General features: G+C 57.2%; 1 protein-coding gene across 1 annotated transcript in view; it reads left to right on the forward strand.

Annotated features, from left to right (window-relative positions):
* Positions 1–1973: 1973 nt before the first annotated feature.
* FGF18 (fibroblast growth factor 18) overlaps positions 1974–16330 on the forward strand; it is a 36518-nt gene continuing 22161 nt past the window's right edge. The window contains exons 1-2 of the mRNA XM_069555803.1: positions 1974–3044; positions 3217–3253. Of these exons, the coding sequence (XP_069411904.1) occupies positions 3013–3044; positions 3217–3253 (69 nt within the window). The 5' untranslated portion in view covers positions 1974–3012. The remainder of the gene's footprint in view (positions 3045–3216; positions 3254–16330) is intronic.

Raw genomic sequence — 16330 nt, forward strand, 5'->3', positions numbered from 1 at the left:
CTAACTCTTGAGTTTACACTCTTACTCAGAACATCTCTTCAAGTCAGTCCTATTTGTTACAATCCTATTTGTAAGTAAGTCGCTCAGTCGTGCCTGGCTCTTTCCGACCCCATGGATTGCAGCCCACCAGGCTCCTCTGTCCATGAGATTTTCCAGGTAAGGACAAACTGGAGTGGGTTTCCATTTCCTTCTCCAGGGGATCTTTCCAACCCAGGGATCGAACCCAGATCTCCCACACTGCAGTCAGATTACTGACTGAAGGAAAGCCCAATCCTATTTGGGTAACAACTTTGTGAAATCAACAAACACTGTCTGAGCCTTAAAAAAAACTGCAAGCATTTTAGAATATGAGTGATGATGTACTCATTCAAAAGTAACAGAAAACAGTAATAGTATAGGAAACTGGAAGTGTTGATTCTTAGCCAGGAGATGCTTCAAACACCCCACAGTAGGCCTAAACTACCTCTTAACTGGTCTGTCAGAGGTCTTAATGAAGTAAGATAAAGCACGTGGTGATGTCACAGGACCCAAGGGGAGCATTTCTGTCCATCTCTTTTGTGGTTGGTCATTGCCTGCTGTCTTGGGATTTACCAGCTCTAGCCATGAGAATGTCTAAGTAAATACAGCCCAGTGCTTCAAACAAGAACTTTCTGCATCACTCAGCATCTGGCTTTGGAAAGGTTTTCTGCACTTGTGTTCAGTGCTGAAACAGAGGCTGTTTAAGATAGCCTCCGCTTTGGGCTTCCCTGGTGGTTCAGTGGTAAAGAATCCGCCTGCCAGTGTAGGAGACACGGGTTTGATCCCTGATCTGGGAGGATCACACATGTTTTGGAGCAATTAAGCCCTTGTGCCACAACGACTGGGCCTGTGCTCTAGAGCTGGGGAGCTGCAACTGCTGAGCCTGTGTGCCTAGAGCCTGAGCTCCGCGACAGGAAAAGCCACGGCAGAGAGGAGCCCGCACACCTCAACTAGAGGCAGCCCCTGTGTGCCGCTACCTGAGGACGCCTGTGCAGCAAAGACCCAGCCCAGCCAGAGATAAACCCATAAAAACCATGCAGGGAGGCCTGATAGCCAGAACCACCGCTGATACTTATATAGGAAGTATTACTGTTGGACAGCGCCTGTGGCAACCCACTCCAGTGTTACTGCCTGGAGAATCACTTGGACAGAGGAGCTTGGCAGGCTACGGTCCATAGGGTTGCAAAGAGTAGGACATTACTGACCGATTAAACACAAGAAAACCACAGTGAACATAGAAAACCATCAATCATGGCACAACCATGGCACATAATCATGACACAAATTTTTAACCAAATAGTTTGGATTCCTGAATTTTGCTTTCTGAGCTTATTCAGTTGCTTTCCTACTGTGACAGTAGAGCCTGGCTGGCTGGAGCTTCACACAGTGTGAGGCACTTAAGTGTGATAAGAACACCTACATTCTGAGGTTGGTGGGAAGGACAGGAGTGATGCCTCTGAGGAAGCAGAGGGAGTAAGAAGAGATGGTCTCAGAAGGGACCTGGTTAAACGAGTCAAACTGCTTAGTGTGCAAAGAATAGCAAATCTCAGCCTAGAGACCAGAAGAGGGCCTGGAGTGGTCGCTGACCAGAGTCCTGCTGGCTCCTCCCGGGCCTGTATAGCCTGCCCGGGCTGGGCTGCAGTGAAGCCTTGGGGACGCTAGGTGGCAGCCGTGCGTTTCCAAAGGTGGCTCGCCCCTCACAGAGCCCAGCTGGGAACAACCCCGGAGCCCTGGAAGGGGGTGGGTGGGGGGCGTAAGAGAAACCCTCAATGCCCCCTCCTTTTCAACGGCAGGGACGGAGATTAGAAGGGGGTTCACTCAGGGTGGCCAGGCTTCCCAGAGGGATCTGGGACACGCTACGATCCTCTGTGGACTCACAGGGTGGGTAAAAGCGACCCCCCTTACGTGGAGCCGCCCCGAGGGTTGGGCCTGACCCGCCCTCTCCCTGCTCCCCGCTCAGGCGCTGGTGGGTGTGAGTGCGAGGACGAATGTGGGTGAGGAAGGACATTCTGCACCTAACTGCGTTCTGGGGGACCGCAGCCGGCCCAGTTTTGGCATCCTTTGCGCCGTGGAGCTGGTCATTGCGCCCAGGCGCAGAATTTCGACGGCTCCCGGCGCTCATCAGCTCCAGCCTCGCGGGCTCTGCCCCTTCGGAGCTGCCGGTCCCGTCGCCGAGAGTCTGAGCGCCTCCCTCCCAGCCGGAGCGCCAGGAGAAGAGGAGGCGGCAGTGGAGAGGCCGCGGCAGGCCGGCAAGGCGGCAGGGCCGCCTTTGATGTGGGCGCGGCGCACCCAGGCGAGCTGAGCGCCCGTCCGGCCGCGCCCCGAGGGGGGAGCCCCCGGGCCCCGCATCCTCATTGTGCCGGCTCGGGCCCGGGCCCGCCCCCGGCCCCCCGCCCCCTCGCCGCCCGCGCGTAGAAAACGCCCCGGCCGCCGCCAGTGGTGGGAGGCGGCGATGCGCACGGCCGGAGAGACGCGGAGGAGGAGACATGAGCCGGCAGGCGCCCGGACGGAGCGGCCGTGACGCGTTCGTGCTGCCGCCGCGCGCCCCGGCCCCGGAGCGCTGACCCCTGGCCCCGCGCAGCCCCACGGCCCGCCTGGAGAGTGCGCCCCAGCTTCCAGACCTTCCGCGCATGCTGCCCCCGGAGTGAGTCGGGCAGCCAGCCTCCCGCGGACGCCCGGACGGCCGGCCGGCCGGCAGAGAGCCAGGTTCCTCGCACCGGCGGGTGCCTCCTGCCCAGCGGCGGCCGCCTCGCAGCCCCCGCGCCAGCCCGGAGGGCGCAGCGCTCGGGAGGAGCCGCGCGGGGCGCTGATGCCGCAGGGCGCGCCGCGGAGCGCCCCGGAGCAGCAGAGTCTGCAGCAGCAGCAGCCGGCGAGGAGGGAGCAGCAGCAGCGGCGGCGGCGGCGGCGGCGGCGGCGGAGGCGCCCGGTCCCGGCCGCGCGAAGGGGACATGTGCAGGCTGGGCTAGGAGCCGCCGCCTCCCCCCCCGCCCAGCGATGTATTCAGCGCCCTCCGCCTGCACTTGCCTGTAAGCGCCCGCGCTCGGCGGGGCTGCCCACCCTGCCCGGACGTCTGTCCGTGTGCCTGTGGCTCTGCCCGCTCCGCCGTTCTTTTGACTTTGCGGCTGCGTCTGTCTGTCTGTGCGCGCGTTTCCCTCCCTTCAGTCCCAATGACCTCCTCTCCCTCTCTCTCCCCCGCAGGTGTTTACACTTCCTGCTGCTGTGCTTCCAGGTACAGGTACGTGGGCTCCTGACTCTGACCTTCCCTCTGCACCCACCTGCCCGTGCCTCCCGGTACGCGCCGGTCCCCTTCCCCCGGGCCGCGCCCCCTCCCTGGGCCCCACCCCTCCTGGGCGTGGAACGGTGCACCTGTTCCCAGGGCGCCGAAGGGCGGCTCCGCGTGCGCCCAGCGCGGGCGGGGAACCGGCCAAGGGCAAGGGGCTCTGTTGCTGGACTCAGGCCGGCGCGGCCCCAGTCCGCTTCGGCTGGGAGCAGACCCTTGGAGCGGAGGGCTCAGTCGCCACAGTGTGCCGGGCTCCGAGCCCCTCGGCCCCGGCGAGGAGTTAGGACGGAGGGATTTTCTCTGCCAACCGTCTCTTCACCATCTCCGCTCGCTCTTCCAAACAAAAAGGCTCCTTTCAACCGAGTAGATTCCGAGTCCAGGGAGAAAGCTTCAGTTGTAAATTACCCTGTGGTTTCAGAGGCGTTTGCAGCTTTGAGAGATGTGGAGCTAGGAGGGGAGACGGGAGAGAGGGCGCAGAGCGGAGCACCTAAGCAGAGGGACCCTTGCCTGCGAGGCAACGGGCCGCGCTTCGCACACCCTGGCCCAAGGTGGTGCAGCCCTCGGCTGCTTCCTCGCCTCACTCCCCGCTCGCTCACTCTCCTGAATCAGAAGAGGGCTTGGCGCTCAGCCTGGAAAGCACTTGCTAAAATCTGATCTGTTACTTCAGCAGCTTTCAGACTCGGGAAGGTCTTGGCACGCAGACAGTTGGAACGCTGGTGCTTCCAAAGCCGTGGAAATGAAGGAAGAGGGTTGGGGGGGGGTGCGGGGGGGCGGGAGGGAAAGAGAAGAGGAACTGAGGGAGCCGACTTCAGCGCGATTAGAACCAGACCAGGCTGCCTCAGCTCGGGGCGGGGGTGCGCGGAGGAAAAGGGACTACGACGTGCCAGCTGCCCTAGCCCCCCGCCCACCTGAGCTCTGCGGGAGGGACCCTCGGAGGAGCTGGCCTGGGGCCAACTGTCTGCCCCTGTCCCCTCTGGCCTGAAGGCAGGTGTCCTCCTAGGGCTAGAGAGTATATGCTTAGGCCATGGTTTTCTGGATTCTTGAGGTGCCCAGGGGGAGCTCGAGCAGGGAAAACGGTGGTTCTCCCAGGTGTGGGTGTTTTGTGCCATTGGCACAGCGGTCTCTAGCAGAGGGTGGTTTCTAGCAGAGGGTGGTGCTGGAGCGGCAGTGGCTGTGGTGGAGGGTCTGCTCGTCTCCCCTCCCACTCCCAGGAGGAAATTGTTACCATCAAGATGGACTTTGAGCTGCGGGCAGGAAGCATGGATGGACAGACTGATGGGTTCTTTCCTTCTGTTGGCCAGGCTGGGGTCCCCGGTGACTCTTTGAATCAATACAACTGGAGTCAGTAACTTAAGACTGGCTGTTTGCCAAGCAGATGTGACCCTATGTGGTGGCGGGGGCCGGGTGGGGAATGGCTGGTGTCAGAGAGAGAGGCCAGTGCCTGGCATGGCCTGCCTGGTTTGCAGCTGAGTCCCCAGGCAGAGGGCAAGCCCCAGGGTCACTGCAGGGAACTGCTTGTCGGACCTGGGTGAGAGCTCTTCCTCAGTGTCCTGAGCCTGGGAGCGGGGACAATGAAATGGGCGTGAAGTAGAGAGAAATGGTTTCAGACTTTGTTGCCCAAGCCTCTTGTTGTCTGCTGCCTCTTGGTCCTTGAAGCGGGGTCCAGGAGGGGATGTTCTGTGGTCTTTGTGTTTGCTAGGAGAGTGTAAGGGAGGGAAGCTGGACTCTGCATCCCGCCTTCACGTCCTGGCTAGAGCCAGAGCCAGCCTTTGTGGGGAAGAAGCTGGGGTGGCCCGTCTGGGTTAAGTCTTCAAGCAGGTGAGGGAGCCTTCCTCCTCTCCCCTCCCCTCACTGCCCCACCCCTCCCCTTTGCAGTCTTTTCCCTTCTAAACTGCCTTAGGTCTGACTAATGTTTTTAACTCATGGTCCTTGTACCCTTGGGATGTCTAAGGATGGGATTATGGGGAAGGGGTTTGAAACAGTATTCAAAATGATGCCCAAGTATGCAGTGTCTGTGAGAGCGTTCTCAGCTCCCCATGGAGTTTGGAAAGCACCCATGATGGCTGAAAGGTAAAGCAACACTACCCCAGGGAGTTACAGACAAGGTTGGCAGGTGCAAATCCTCCTTTATGCTCTAGGGCCAAGAGGAGTGGTCTTAGAGGTGAAGGTGAGGGGTGGGTCGCCCACAGGAGTCTGCAGGAGTCTGGAGTCTGCTCCCTACTGCAGTGTTGGGCCACCACCAAGAGAGCAGCTATTTCCGGGACAGTGGGCATTTGGAGGGTGGTTGTGAGCAGTACCCAGCGAGGCCCCCTGCATGGTAGGAAGGCTCAGGACTCTGCCATCCTGTGGACGGTCCTGAACCCCAGTTCCATCTTTCCCTATACATGGACCTTTGTGAGACTTAGTTTTATCGTGGGGGCCCTGAGGATGAGATGGCATATGAAGGTGTTGAAGAGGTTTTGCGGATTCTCATCACCCAGGAGGGCACGAGGCTCTGTCAGAAACTCTATATACCTAACGTCCTTCCCTCCCGGCCCTAGAGTTTTGGAGAACTGGTCCAGTCCTAGCAATGGAGTTTCTGGGCTCCTGCCTCTTCCCATCTATTAGCCACCAAGCCCCCACTGGGCCCCTGCCCCCAGCCACATTTCCTTGAGCACAGTCAATGCCAGACACTGCCCCCACCCCGAGATGTGGTGAGCCCCACCCTCCCCCACCGGCAACCCCCAGGAGCTAGAAGCTGGGAATTTAATAAAATCCTTTCTCCACACGACTTGGGACACCGTGGATAGCTCAAATCGGAAGAATTTTAAAAATTTCCAAGGGGAGCAAGCGGCGTGACCAGTAAATTGCTTTTCTGCACTTGGCTGAGCGCTGACAATGACACCGGGCTGGGCCTTTCACGCAGCTCCACTGGCACCTGCCTGACATTGTTCCTGCCGCCGGGCTCCGCCAGGTCCTGGCCTTCCCCAGACAGGCTGTGAGGCTGGAGGGCCCCCCCCCCACCCCCCCCACCCCCGGTCCCGCCTCCCACAGTGCTGCTTCCTCCCTCGCCACGCTTGTTCAAGTCTGGAAGTGTCCTTCCAGGCCTTGTCCTGACCACCCCTACACCTGGCCTCCTCAGTGCGGTTTAGAAGCTTTCTTCCAGTTCACTAGGGTGGGGAAGCCAGAGACAGAGTCCTCTGGGACTTCAAAAGAATGGAAAGCAGTCCTGTTGGGTTGCACTTTTAATTTTTCAAGAAGCAGCCTCATGCATCCGTCCGTCTGACCAGTCAGGTGTCCCTTCCTCACATGTTGGCCGCAAGCCTGGTTCTTGCTGGCCCTGGAGCAAGGCCAGTCGCTTCCTGGCCTCATGGAGCCCCTGGTCTAGAGAGGGAGGGTGCCAGATTCACAGGAGCTCCTTCAGCGCCTTCCTTTCCAGGATGTGAAGTGCTGAGAGGCAGGGAGTGGCCTCCTGGCTGACAGAGGGGGAAACCAAGGCGGGGGAGAAATGACCTGCCTTTATTGAGCAAGTTTTGCCTGTAAGAATTTCCAAGTGGCTCTTGCATCAGGAAGTCTGTTTCGTTGTTGCTACCTCATGGCAAGGGAGACTGAAGGAGGTGAGGATGATATTCCCATCTCCCAGATGGAGAAACTGAGGCCCAGAGTGGGAAAGCAGTTTGTTCAAGGCCACGGCTAAGCTTCAGCTCTCTGAAATCAGGATCTCGTATTCTTTCCAGCACACCAGGCAGACTTTTCGAGAGATACTGAAAGCATACTGATGGGGACACTGAGTCTCCAGAGAGATGCTAGGGGTCCTGAAGGAGAGATCTGGTGATCTGGTTAAGTCTCCATGATAGGATCCCTGTAGTTGGGATCAGAGCTGGTGGAGGCCTGGGGGCTGTCTGTGGTTGAGGGCATCTGATCTGGTGTCTTCAGGCCCTGTTCGTCCTGGGATGTTCTGGTCTAAAAGGGTTTCCAAGCTGGAGGTGGGAGTTTTGTAGGGGGCACAGGGCTGGTGGGTTCAGCCCTCTCCCCACGTGGAAGGGGAGAGGGGCACCCTGTCAGCCTTCCTGCAGTCCAGGAGTGTCACCTGCTCTGAGGCAAGGAGGTGGATTTTTAAAATTTCCTGTGGTTGGCACTGCCAGGGTCCAGCAAGCTCTGGGTAGCATGTCAGGGCCACAGCGTTGCCTCTTCCCTGCCCTGGAGACTATAAGGGCACTGTGGGCCCCCAGAAGGAGGTGGGTGGGGACAGGGAGGAGACTTTCTGCCCTCAGCTGGTCCTGATCAGAGACGTTCTTGGCATGGGAAAGCAGGGTGTCGGGCTGACACCCTCACCGGGAGCTCCCGCCAGGTGCTGCGGGCTCGTTACGTGAAGGACGGTTCCTCACAGCACCTAGGCTGTGCCTCGCAGGCAGCCTGAGATTAGGAATTCTCAGATGAAGGGAGTGAGGCTCAGGGGCAAGAAGTAATCTGCCCTCGGTTGCATGGCAGGAGAGTGAGGCAGAGTGCGATTCACCTCTAGCTTAGCCACTCTAGGACCCGGGCTTGTGAAACAGCACTTCAGAGGCTCCAAGTCGGCCAGGTTCAGAGAGTCACTCTGCCTTGTCTTTGCTGTGTGATCTTGGGCAAGTTACTTAACCTCTCTGGGTCTCGGCTTTTGCGTGGATAGAATGGGAAGGAAACAACCAGTAAAACAGTTCCTCCTCCCTAAGGATGTGGAGCAGGGGGGAGTGCAGAGCCCAGGGCTCTGAAATCTTACTGGCATTTCAAGACTTTGCTCTGGGAGGACTCCCTCCACTGTCCCGTGAGTGGCGTAAGCTCCACTTGCCCACGACACTCTACCTCTTGGCGACTGGGGCGAAGGAAGGGGTTGATTGTTTTCTTTCTGAGGGCAGGAGTTGTCTGATGGATGTCTGTGTGCTCCCTATCTTGTGCTGGGTTGCGCTTGCCCCTCACTCACAGGAACCTGTGGCCAACCACTTAGGGGAGGGTAATGCCACGGGCCTTGCCAGTGAGGCTGAGGAGAGCCACCGGGCCTCAGGCAGGGCCAGGGCCTGCTGTTGGCTCCTTAGGTCTGAGCATTGGGATTTGTTCGGAAACATCGAAGGGTAAGCAGGCCCTCAGGCTTTAGGCAGACTTGCTGATTGTGGCTGGGAGGTGACTGGCTTTTGTTTACTCTGACATCCAAATGGCATAAGGCCTCAAGTTCATTTAAAATACTGCTTTGCTGAGGATGGGGCCAAAGAAGAGCCCCCCATGGGCCACAGAGCGGAAACGTGCTGAGGACGCTTGGTTTGGAGTCCTAGCTCCATCCTTGGCTCGCTGGGTGGCCTCCCTCACTGTGCCTCAGTTTATCCACCTGGGTGTCAGTGAAGTGAGCAAGGCAGCTTCTGTGAAGCGTGAATGTGTGGGCCTTGACATAGGAGAAATCTTGGTTTGAATCCTATCTGTGCTGCTGAGCAGCTGTTTGGCAAATTTCTTAGCCTTCCACCCTTGGCACTCAGTTTTCCCCGTCTGTGTAATGGAGCCGTGGAAGGTACCTGCTTCGTAAGGGCTGTGGTGAGGAGGACTAACTAGGACGGTGGGCACAGAGCAGCTAGCACCGTGGCTACGCTCGGTAAATAACTGCGTCATTGCAGTTGTTCGATGGATTATACGCTCTGTGTGTGCTGACATGCTGCACGGTGCTGGAGAAAGCCAGAAGGACCTGCCCCTTGCATCGGTGCTATCAGGCCCCTCCTGTCTGAGCACGGATCTTGGGTTTAGGTCTGAAGTTTACCCTCAGTGCATCGCTCGCAGGCTGGGTGCCCTTGGGAAAGCTCTTTAACCTCTCTGAGCCTCTTATCTCCTCATCAGTTGAGAAATAGGAACAGTAACACCACTCCTTGGGGACAGTCACTGAAGCCATATCATGAACCTGATATGCGGGAGGCATTCAATTATGGTGCTTCTCATCAGCAATCATGGCTGACCCTGGACTGGGTTTTGAGCAGGATGCAGAAGATATCTGAGGCTTCGGCATTTCTCCTGAATGTGCTGTGAAGAGATGGCAGGTGCTTTGGGCAGAGTGGCTTTTTACCACTCTCCCCTTCCCACCTCTGCCTCAGAACCCCTTCCCACTTTCTCACTGCTCCATGACCCAGTGCTTTCTCTGCTGGGGCTCACAGGGATGAATAGGAGCTCAGGCTCTGGATTCAACCTACCTGGGTCATACCCCGCCTCGGCCACCTGGAAGCTGCATGATTGAGGGAATTCTGGCTCCTCTGTGGCTCAGCTTTAATAAGAGCACAAAGGTGGGACCCCCCTTGGGGTTGCTGTCGGGGCGCACTGTGGTCCCCGGGGGAAGCTCCTGCTGCAGCACCCGGCTGGTTACCAGCGCTCAGTGACTACGAGCCGCTGTGACGCATTTGACTCTGGTGTGCCCCGAGTCCTGCCTGTCCGCCAGCCCCGGTTCCTGAAGTCAGAGGAGGCCTGGCACAGCCGACCGTGCGGCTCCAATGTCAGGTCAGCGAGTAGAGGGCTGTGGGGAGCAGCTTCCCTGAGGGCCGGGCACCTGGATTGAACCCCCTCAACCCTGTACCAGCTGGGGGCCACAGGGTATTCAGGATCTGTCCCAACACTCGGGGACTTGTGCGAAATCTGTGCAGAGGGTGTTCTGATGAAGGGCCTTGAAAATAGACTCAGGGTAAAGGGAGGATCTGGCCAGGGAAGGAGTTCCATTTGAGTCTTGAAAAAAGAACAAGCTGGGCAAAGAGTCTGAGCCTGCCTCTGTGTGTGTGTGTGTGTGTGTGTGTGTGTGCACAGAAAAGCCTTTGCAGGCACATGGAGCATTTCTGCAAGGAGCAGGGAACAGCCTGCTGTGCTCAGGGGACTCCACACTGGCTGGAGTGGCTGGTGCGTAAAGTTCAGGGATGGGGGTGATGTAAAAGGCCATGATGGGCCTTGAATGCCGGAATAAAGGGCTTATTTATTACCTCTTTGACATGCAGGACCATTCTCCCCACCCAAGGGCTTCCAGGAAAAGGGACTGGAAGGGATGAGAAAGGGAGGAAAGAAGGGAGTGTGGGTCTGTTGGAGTCCTGCCCCCTCCCACAAGCTGGCTCCAGGGTTGACTGGCTGCAGCGCCCATATTGACGATCTGTACAGAGAGGCTGATGTATGGGGAGGAGGCGCCCCCGGTCAGCGCCTTGGGTGGCAGCATCCCCTCCCGTGGTGATGCTCAGCCCTGCCAGTCAATACATTGACAACCCCGGGAGCTTAATGGACAGGCTGGGGGTGGGGAAGTACCCTTTGGAGGGTCACTCTGTCCTGACTGGGATGGATATGGTGAGTGTGACGGCAGAGAGGGGAGGAGCCCGGAGCTGCAGGGTGGGTGGGGCCTGGGTCTGAGTGAGCCAAGCTCAGATTCAGGGGTGGCCCGGCCTTTCTCCTCCCCTTCCTGTCCAAGGGTGGCTGCTTGGGGAATCTGACGGGCTCTGGAGCCAGAGACAGGCCCTGGTCTTGGCGCATCCGAGTTCGTCCACCTTGGGCAGATCCCTCGGCCTCTCTGCGTCTCCCTGCATCATGGGGGTGGCGATCGCATTAACCTGCTCAGGTCCTGCGAGCAGTGAGGAAGCGGGGCCTATGAAGTGCTTAGCTCAGGCCCTGGCCCTGAGCACGTGCCCACTAGGTGGGTGCCAGCGTAAGTTTCGCTCTCAAGGACAATAATAATCCACAGAGCTCTATGATTGGCATCAGATCCTGGGCAGGAGGCCAGGCTTGCTCTCGAGGAAGAGTTTGGGAGCTGCCTTTCAGCTTGGAGAGGGTGCTGACTCTACCAGGGACCACTCCTGGAAGGGAGTGCAGGTCTTGGGGTTGAATCCAGAATCTGGAGAAGCTCTGAAAGGCCTCGGCGCGGCTGACCCGATGCTGCTCCTAGAGCAGGAGGCAGGCGGTGGTGGAATGTGGCCGGAAGTCTGGGGGCTGCCTCTCCTGGGACCGGGGAGACCCTCCCTTTCTGGGCAGGCTGCCTGGAGACAGGGGCACGGGTTTTGTGAGGCCTCAAGAATGGGGACCTGGGCGGGAGGGGGCAGTCTGAGCCCATCCTCCTCTCTTAGGTAGGATGGGGAGCTCAAGGCCTTCAGTCCTTTCATGTTTAATCCTCCACCTCAGCCCCTGCCCCACTGGCTTGTGGCCAGAGTCAACTGCTTTCCTGAATCGGGGAGAGGTGGGTGACAGAGAGAAGGGAAAAGCAGAGAGAAGCAGGCCAGGCTGAAGAGGAGGGGAGTGTGCGTCCTAAGCTGAGCTGGATCCAAATCTTGATCCTTTTTTGCACCAATTCTGTGCAATGTAACCTATCTGAGCCTCAGTTTCCTAATCTGGGAAATGAGGATAATGATCATACTGACTCATAGGGCTGCTCTGAGGACAACATGAGATAATTTACTTAAAGTTGTTCTTAGCACAGAGGACATGCTCCATAAGTTGTGGCTGTTTAGACAAAAGAAAAAGAAAAAAGGTACCTAATGATTACGAATGGTTTTCTGAGATAAATAATTGTAAGCAATCTCATTCTGCTGATGAGAAAACTGAGGGTTAGAGAAGTCGAATAAGTTGGTGATTTGCAATGGAGCCAGGTCACACTTGAGGTCAGCGAGTGTCAGTTACCTTGCTGAACGTGTGTGATGTGGGTGTCTAGATGTCAGGTGTGTGTGTAGGAGATGTGGCCGATGGTGGGAGGTGGGCCCAGGAAAAAACAGGAAATTCCTGCAAACATGCCTTCAGAGTCATGAGGGATTGAGGAGATGGAAACCTGGAAGCTGGCCCTGGCGTGGGGGGCTCACCCCAGCATCTTTTCACACATGTTAGTTTCCCTCCAAGGTGCCTAAGGGAGGAGGCTTGGAAGGTGGGTGGGGGCTGGATGGTAAAGGACTACGTGTGGGTGCTTTGCTATGGATGGGGGCAGCCAGATGGATTCTGGAATAGGGGAGCCCCCCCGCCGTGAGGCTGCAGGCAGAGATAGCGAGCTCTGTTCCACCAAGCACCACCACGTTCATGCTACGTTCTGGGGCACAGCCGGAGGGGGGACAATTGAACCCATTGGGCCATTGCTGCCCCTGTGCAATTCCTGGGTCTGGGCGTGAATATTCCCATCAGAGCCCAAGCCCTCAGGTGAGGGAGGCGGGCCCCAGGAGGCAATCGTGGTCTCGGTCAGGCTTCAGGAGGACCCCCATCGCAGGCTCCCCTGTTGTGGGAAAAGCTGTCTTGACCCAAAAGGCAGGTATGTGGTGGGCGGGAGGAGAGCCTCTTATAAGGCACTGATCTCTGCCCCAGGAGACACCCTGCCTGTCCATCCCTGCTCACCTCATGAGAGCTGCGGCCTTTTGATTCCTGTCACACTGCAGCCTTTCAGCACCTCTGGTGGTTATGCACCTGGACAGCTGTTAGCCGGGTAGAGAGCAGCTCTGGCTGCTCTAGGAAGGCCTGGAAGATGGGCCCCCCTTGGGCGGTGAGGCCAAGTAGCAGTAAAGGGAGGGAAAGGACCCTCCCGAGTGGTGCTGCTCTCCCTGAGCTCCGTAGGCAGACCCGGAGAGGTGGACCGGTGCTGGGCCTTCCTCCACAGGAGGCTGAAGAAGTGTGATGAGGTACCGTGTCTTGAGGTCTTCTTAGCAGAAAGCCTGGAACAGAGGAGAGCTTAGCAACTGATGGCTTTAAAAACCCTCTCTTGTTACTCAGCTCATCTGGTTAGTAAGTGGTGGGCTGATTTTGGCTGCCAGGACCCCCTCATCCCAGCCGCAGTTGTATGGCAAACACTTGCCAGGTGCAAAGGTGGAGATTTAGGGGTACACCAGGTAAACTGGACTCCGGGGACAATGAACAATGCGTTACAGTAGTGCCCACAGGCTATAACCCAACCTGAGGCCAGTGGAGAGGAAACAGGTACCTTCCAGAGGAGATACCTGGGGCAGGGGCCAGACAGGCAGAGGGGACTGGGTGCCTTTTTTTTTTTAACTTTTTATTTTGTCTTGTAGACCCAGGTGGTGCAGCGGTAGAGAATCTGCCCGCATTGCAGGAGACACGGGTTTGATCCCTGGGTCGGGAAGAGCCTCTGGAAAAGGAAATGGCAATCCCCTCTAGTATTCTTGCCTGGAGAATCCCATGGAGAGAAGAGCCTGGCGGGCTACAGTCCATGGGGTCGCGAAAGAGTCGGACACGACAGCACACATGCGAGGCTTTACCCGGGGCTTTTGTGTTGTGTTGGAGTGTATCTGATTGACAGTGCTGTGATAGTTTCGGGTGGACAGCAAAGGGACTCAGCCATGGAGGATCCGGCCCGTGCAAAGACCTGCAGCCCCCAGAGGCCCGGCCCAGGAAGCCCAGGGCGCTCCCCACCTTTCCAAATGGACGGACTCTGTCTCCATGTCGGAGGCCACCCGGTGACCTCCCTTGGGATTGACCTGGCCCTAGAGTGTGGTTCAGATGGTGGGAGCTGGGCAAGATGGATTGTCCCCACACCCTGGGAATGGCCCCGCATAGCCTTGCTGACCCTGGGTCACCCGGCTGCCTCTGCCCAGTGGGCCAGGAGGAAAATCATTAATGGGAGGCTGCTTCCGGGCGGGACAGCGCCCCTCAGGGACCCGGGGTGAGGAGATTGGTTTGACCTCTGGTCAATAAGGTCTCCTGTGAGCAGGAGGAGATCTGGAGGAGAGGGGAGGAGGCCTGGCCCTGGGGGGTGGACAGGGCCGGCCCACCTTGTAACGTCATTCCACAGGCCCCTCAGGTGTGGGCCTCGGGGGCACGCAAGCTCTGTCCTCCCTGAGCACCAGGGTGTCACAGGAGGTGGGTCCCAGGTATGAGAACTGGCTCTGAATGGGCTGGCCGCTGAAGGTCGTGCAAGTGAAACGTGTGCGTGCTGGGTGTGCCGGTGAACAGACCCTGCGCCCGTGGGCCGTGCGGTTCGGAGCAACCAACTCACGTTTTCTGAGCCTTGGTTTCCACATGTGCTAAATGGGGTGACAAGCATTCCCATGTCCTAGGGCTGAAGGGACAATCAAAAGCACTGACCTCTTCCCAGACTGTCATCTGAGCAGCTCAAGTGCCTTGTCCCTAAGGACATGAGAGTATGACCTACTTGTGTCATGGGGAGGCTTCTGTTTGCAGGGTTTCACCAAGAGCCTCTTAAAAGCATCCCTGGCATCCTCTCAGTAGTTTTTTTATTCCAATATCTATTTCCTGGGCTATGCTGGGTCTTAGTTGTGGCACAGGTGATCTCTGGTCTTCACTGCAGCATATGACATCTTTAGTTACGGCTTGTGGGGCCTAGTTCTGACCAGGGATCAAAGTCAGGCCTCCTGTATTGGAAGCATGAGTCTCAGCCACTAGACCACCACGAAGGCCCCACTCAGTAATTATCTATGCCTGCTGAGCACTTGACTCTGTACCAGGCAACTGTTCTAAGATTGTATGTATGATATTCATAGCAGCCCACGAGGTGGGTATCGTTGTCACCTCTCAGTAACTTGCCTGGGGACCCTCAGCTCAGGAGTGGCTAGCCCTGGGTTTTGAACGTGGATCTTGCTCCCGATGGCACTGGTGGGGCAGGCGGGGCCCAGTGAGGGGGCGCTGAAAGCAGCGCTCTGGGGACTGTACAACTTGGGGCTACCTCTGCCAAGGCCTGCTCTGTGACCGTGTTGGTCCAGCTTCAGAGCCTCAGTTTCCTCACATGTCATGTGGGATAGTGTTTCCACTATGAGGATGATAGTGAAGGTTAAATGGCGTGGTCCAGCTGAAGTGCCTATGAGGCTCAGGCTGGGGTGGGAGGACGCGTACGGGTCCGCCAGGGCACAGAGACCTTGGCTTGGGCATAAGCAAGTAAGTGTGTTAGTCACTTAGTCGTGTCTGACTCTTTGTGACCCCATGGAATGTAGCCCACAAAACTGCTCTGTCCATGGATTCTCCAGGCAAGAATACTGGAGTGGGTAGCCATTCCCTTCTCCGGGAGAATCTTCCTGACTCAGGGATTGAACCCAGGTCTCCTGCATTGCAGACAAATTCTCTACCATCTGAGACACCTGGGAAGCTTGGGCATGGGGATGTAGAAAGAAGGAAAACGCAGTTCCTGCCCCGAGGAGCTCCACAGCTGAGGGGTGAGACATGCTCACGCAGTCCTGATTCCAAGAGCCTTCCATGGGCTGAATGGGGTCCTGCTCACATAGAAATGGGATCCTGAAAGCCTAGCATGCCTGGAACAAACCTGGGATGCTGTCTGGACTTGAAGAATTACTTAGCTTTCTGGTTAAATGGGCTGGGACAAGCATACAATTATCAGGGCACAGGGAAATCCAGAGGTGCTAAGGGTAAAAAAAACCCTGCCTGCCAATGCAGATGTAAGAAAACGTGAGTTTGATCCCTGGGTTGGGAAGACTCCCTGGAGAAGGGCATGGCAGCCCATTCCAGCATTCTTGCCGGGAGAATCCCATGGACAGGGGAGCCTGATGGGCTACAGTTCATAGGGTCACAAAGAGTCGGACATAACTGAAGTGACTTAGCACGTATGCAGGGAAACCTCATTCAGTGTTACATGGGATGACAGGAGCCTGGGTCTTTTCAGTGTTAACTTGTTCATTCATTCATTCATTTGACAAGTGTTTGAGTTTCTACTATGCTGAGTGCTGGGGATATGGTAGCAGACAAGTCAGGGAGACAGACAAAAACCAGATAAGTAAATGTTATGTCAGGTTGATGAATACTGGAAAGAAAAACAAAGTGTGGTAGGGAGATGAAGAGCGGCAAAAGTGGGGGCTGCCCCAGAGAAGCAGTCACGGAAGTCCTGTCTCAGGATGTGACATTTGAGCAGAGACTCCAATGAATTAGAGGAACCAGAGGGCAAAAGTCTGGGAGAGAGCAGTGAAACAGGGGGAAGAGCAAGTGCAAAGGCCCTGAGGCACCTGTTGGGTTTTCTGTGTGGAATGCTCAGAGGCATACTCAGGCAGCCAGTGTGCCTGGGGGGCAGAAGTGCTAGGAGATGGAGGTGGAAAAGCGGTCAGGGGCTCATCTTGCAGGGCCTTGAGGCCA

The sequence above is a fragment of the Ovis canadensis genome, chromosome 16 (genome assembly GCF_042477335.2).
Source record: "Ovis canadensis isolate MfBH-ARS-UI-01 breed Bighorn chromosome 16, ARS-UI_OviCan_v2, whole genome shotgun sequence".
Taxonomy (NCBI): Eukaryota; Metazoa; Chordata; class Mammalia; order Artiodactyla; family Bovidae; genus Ovis; species Ovis canadensis.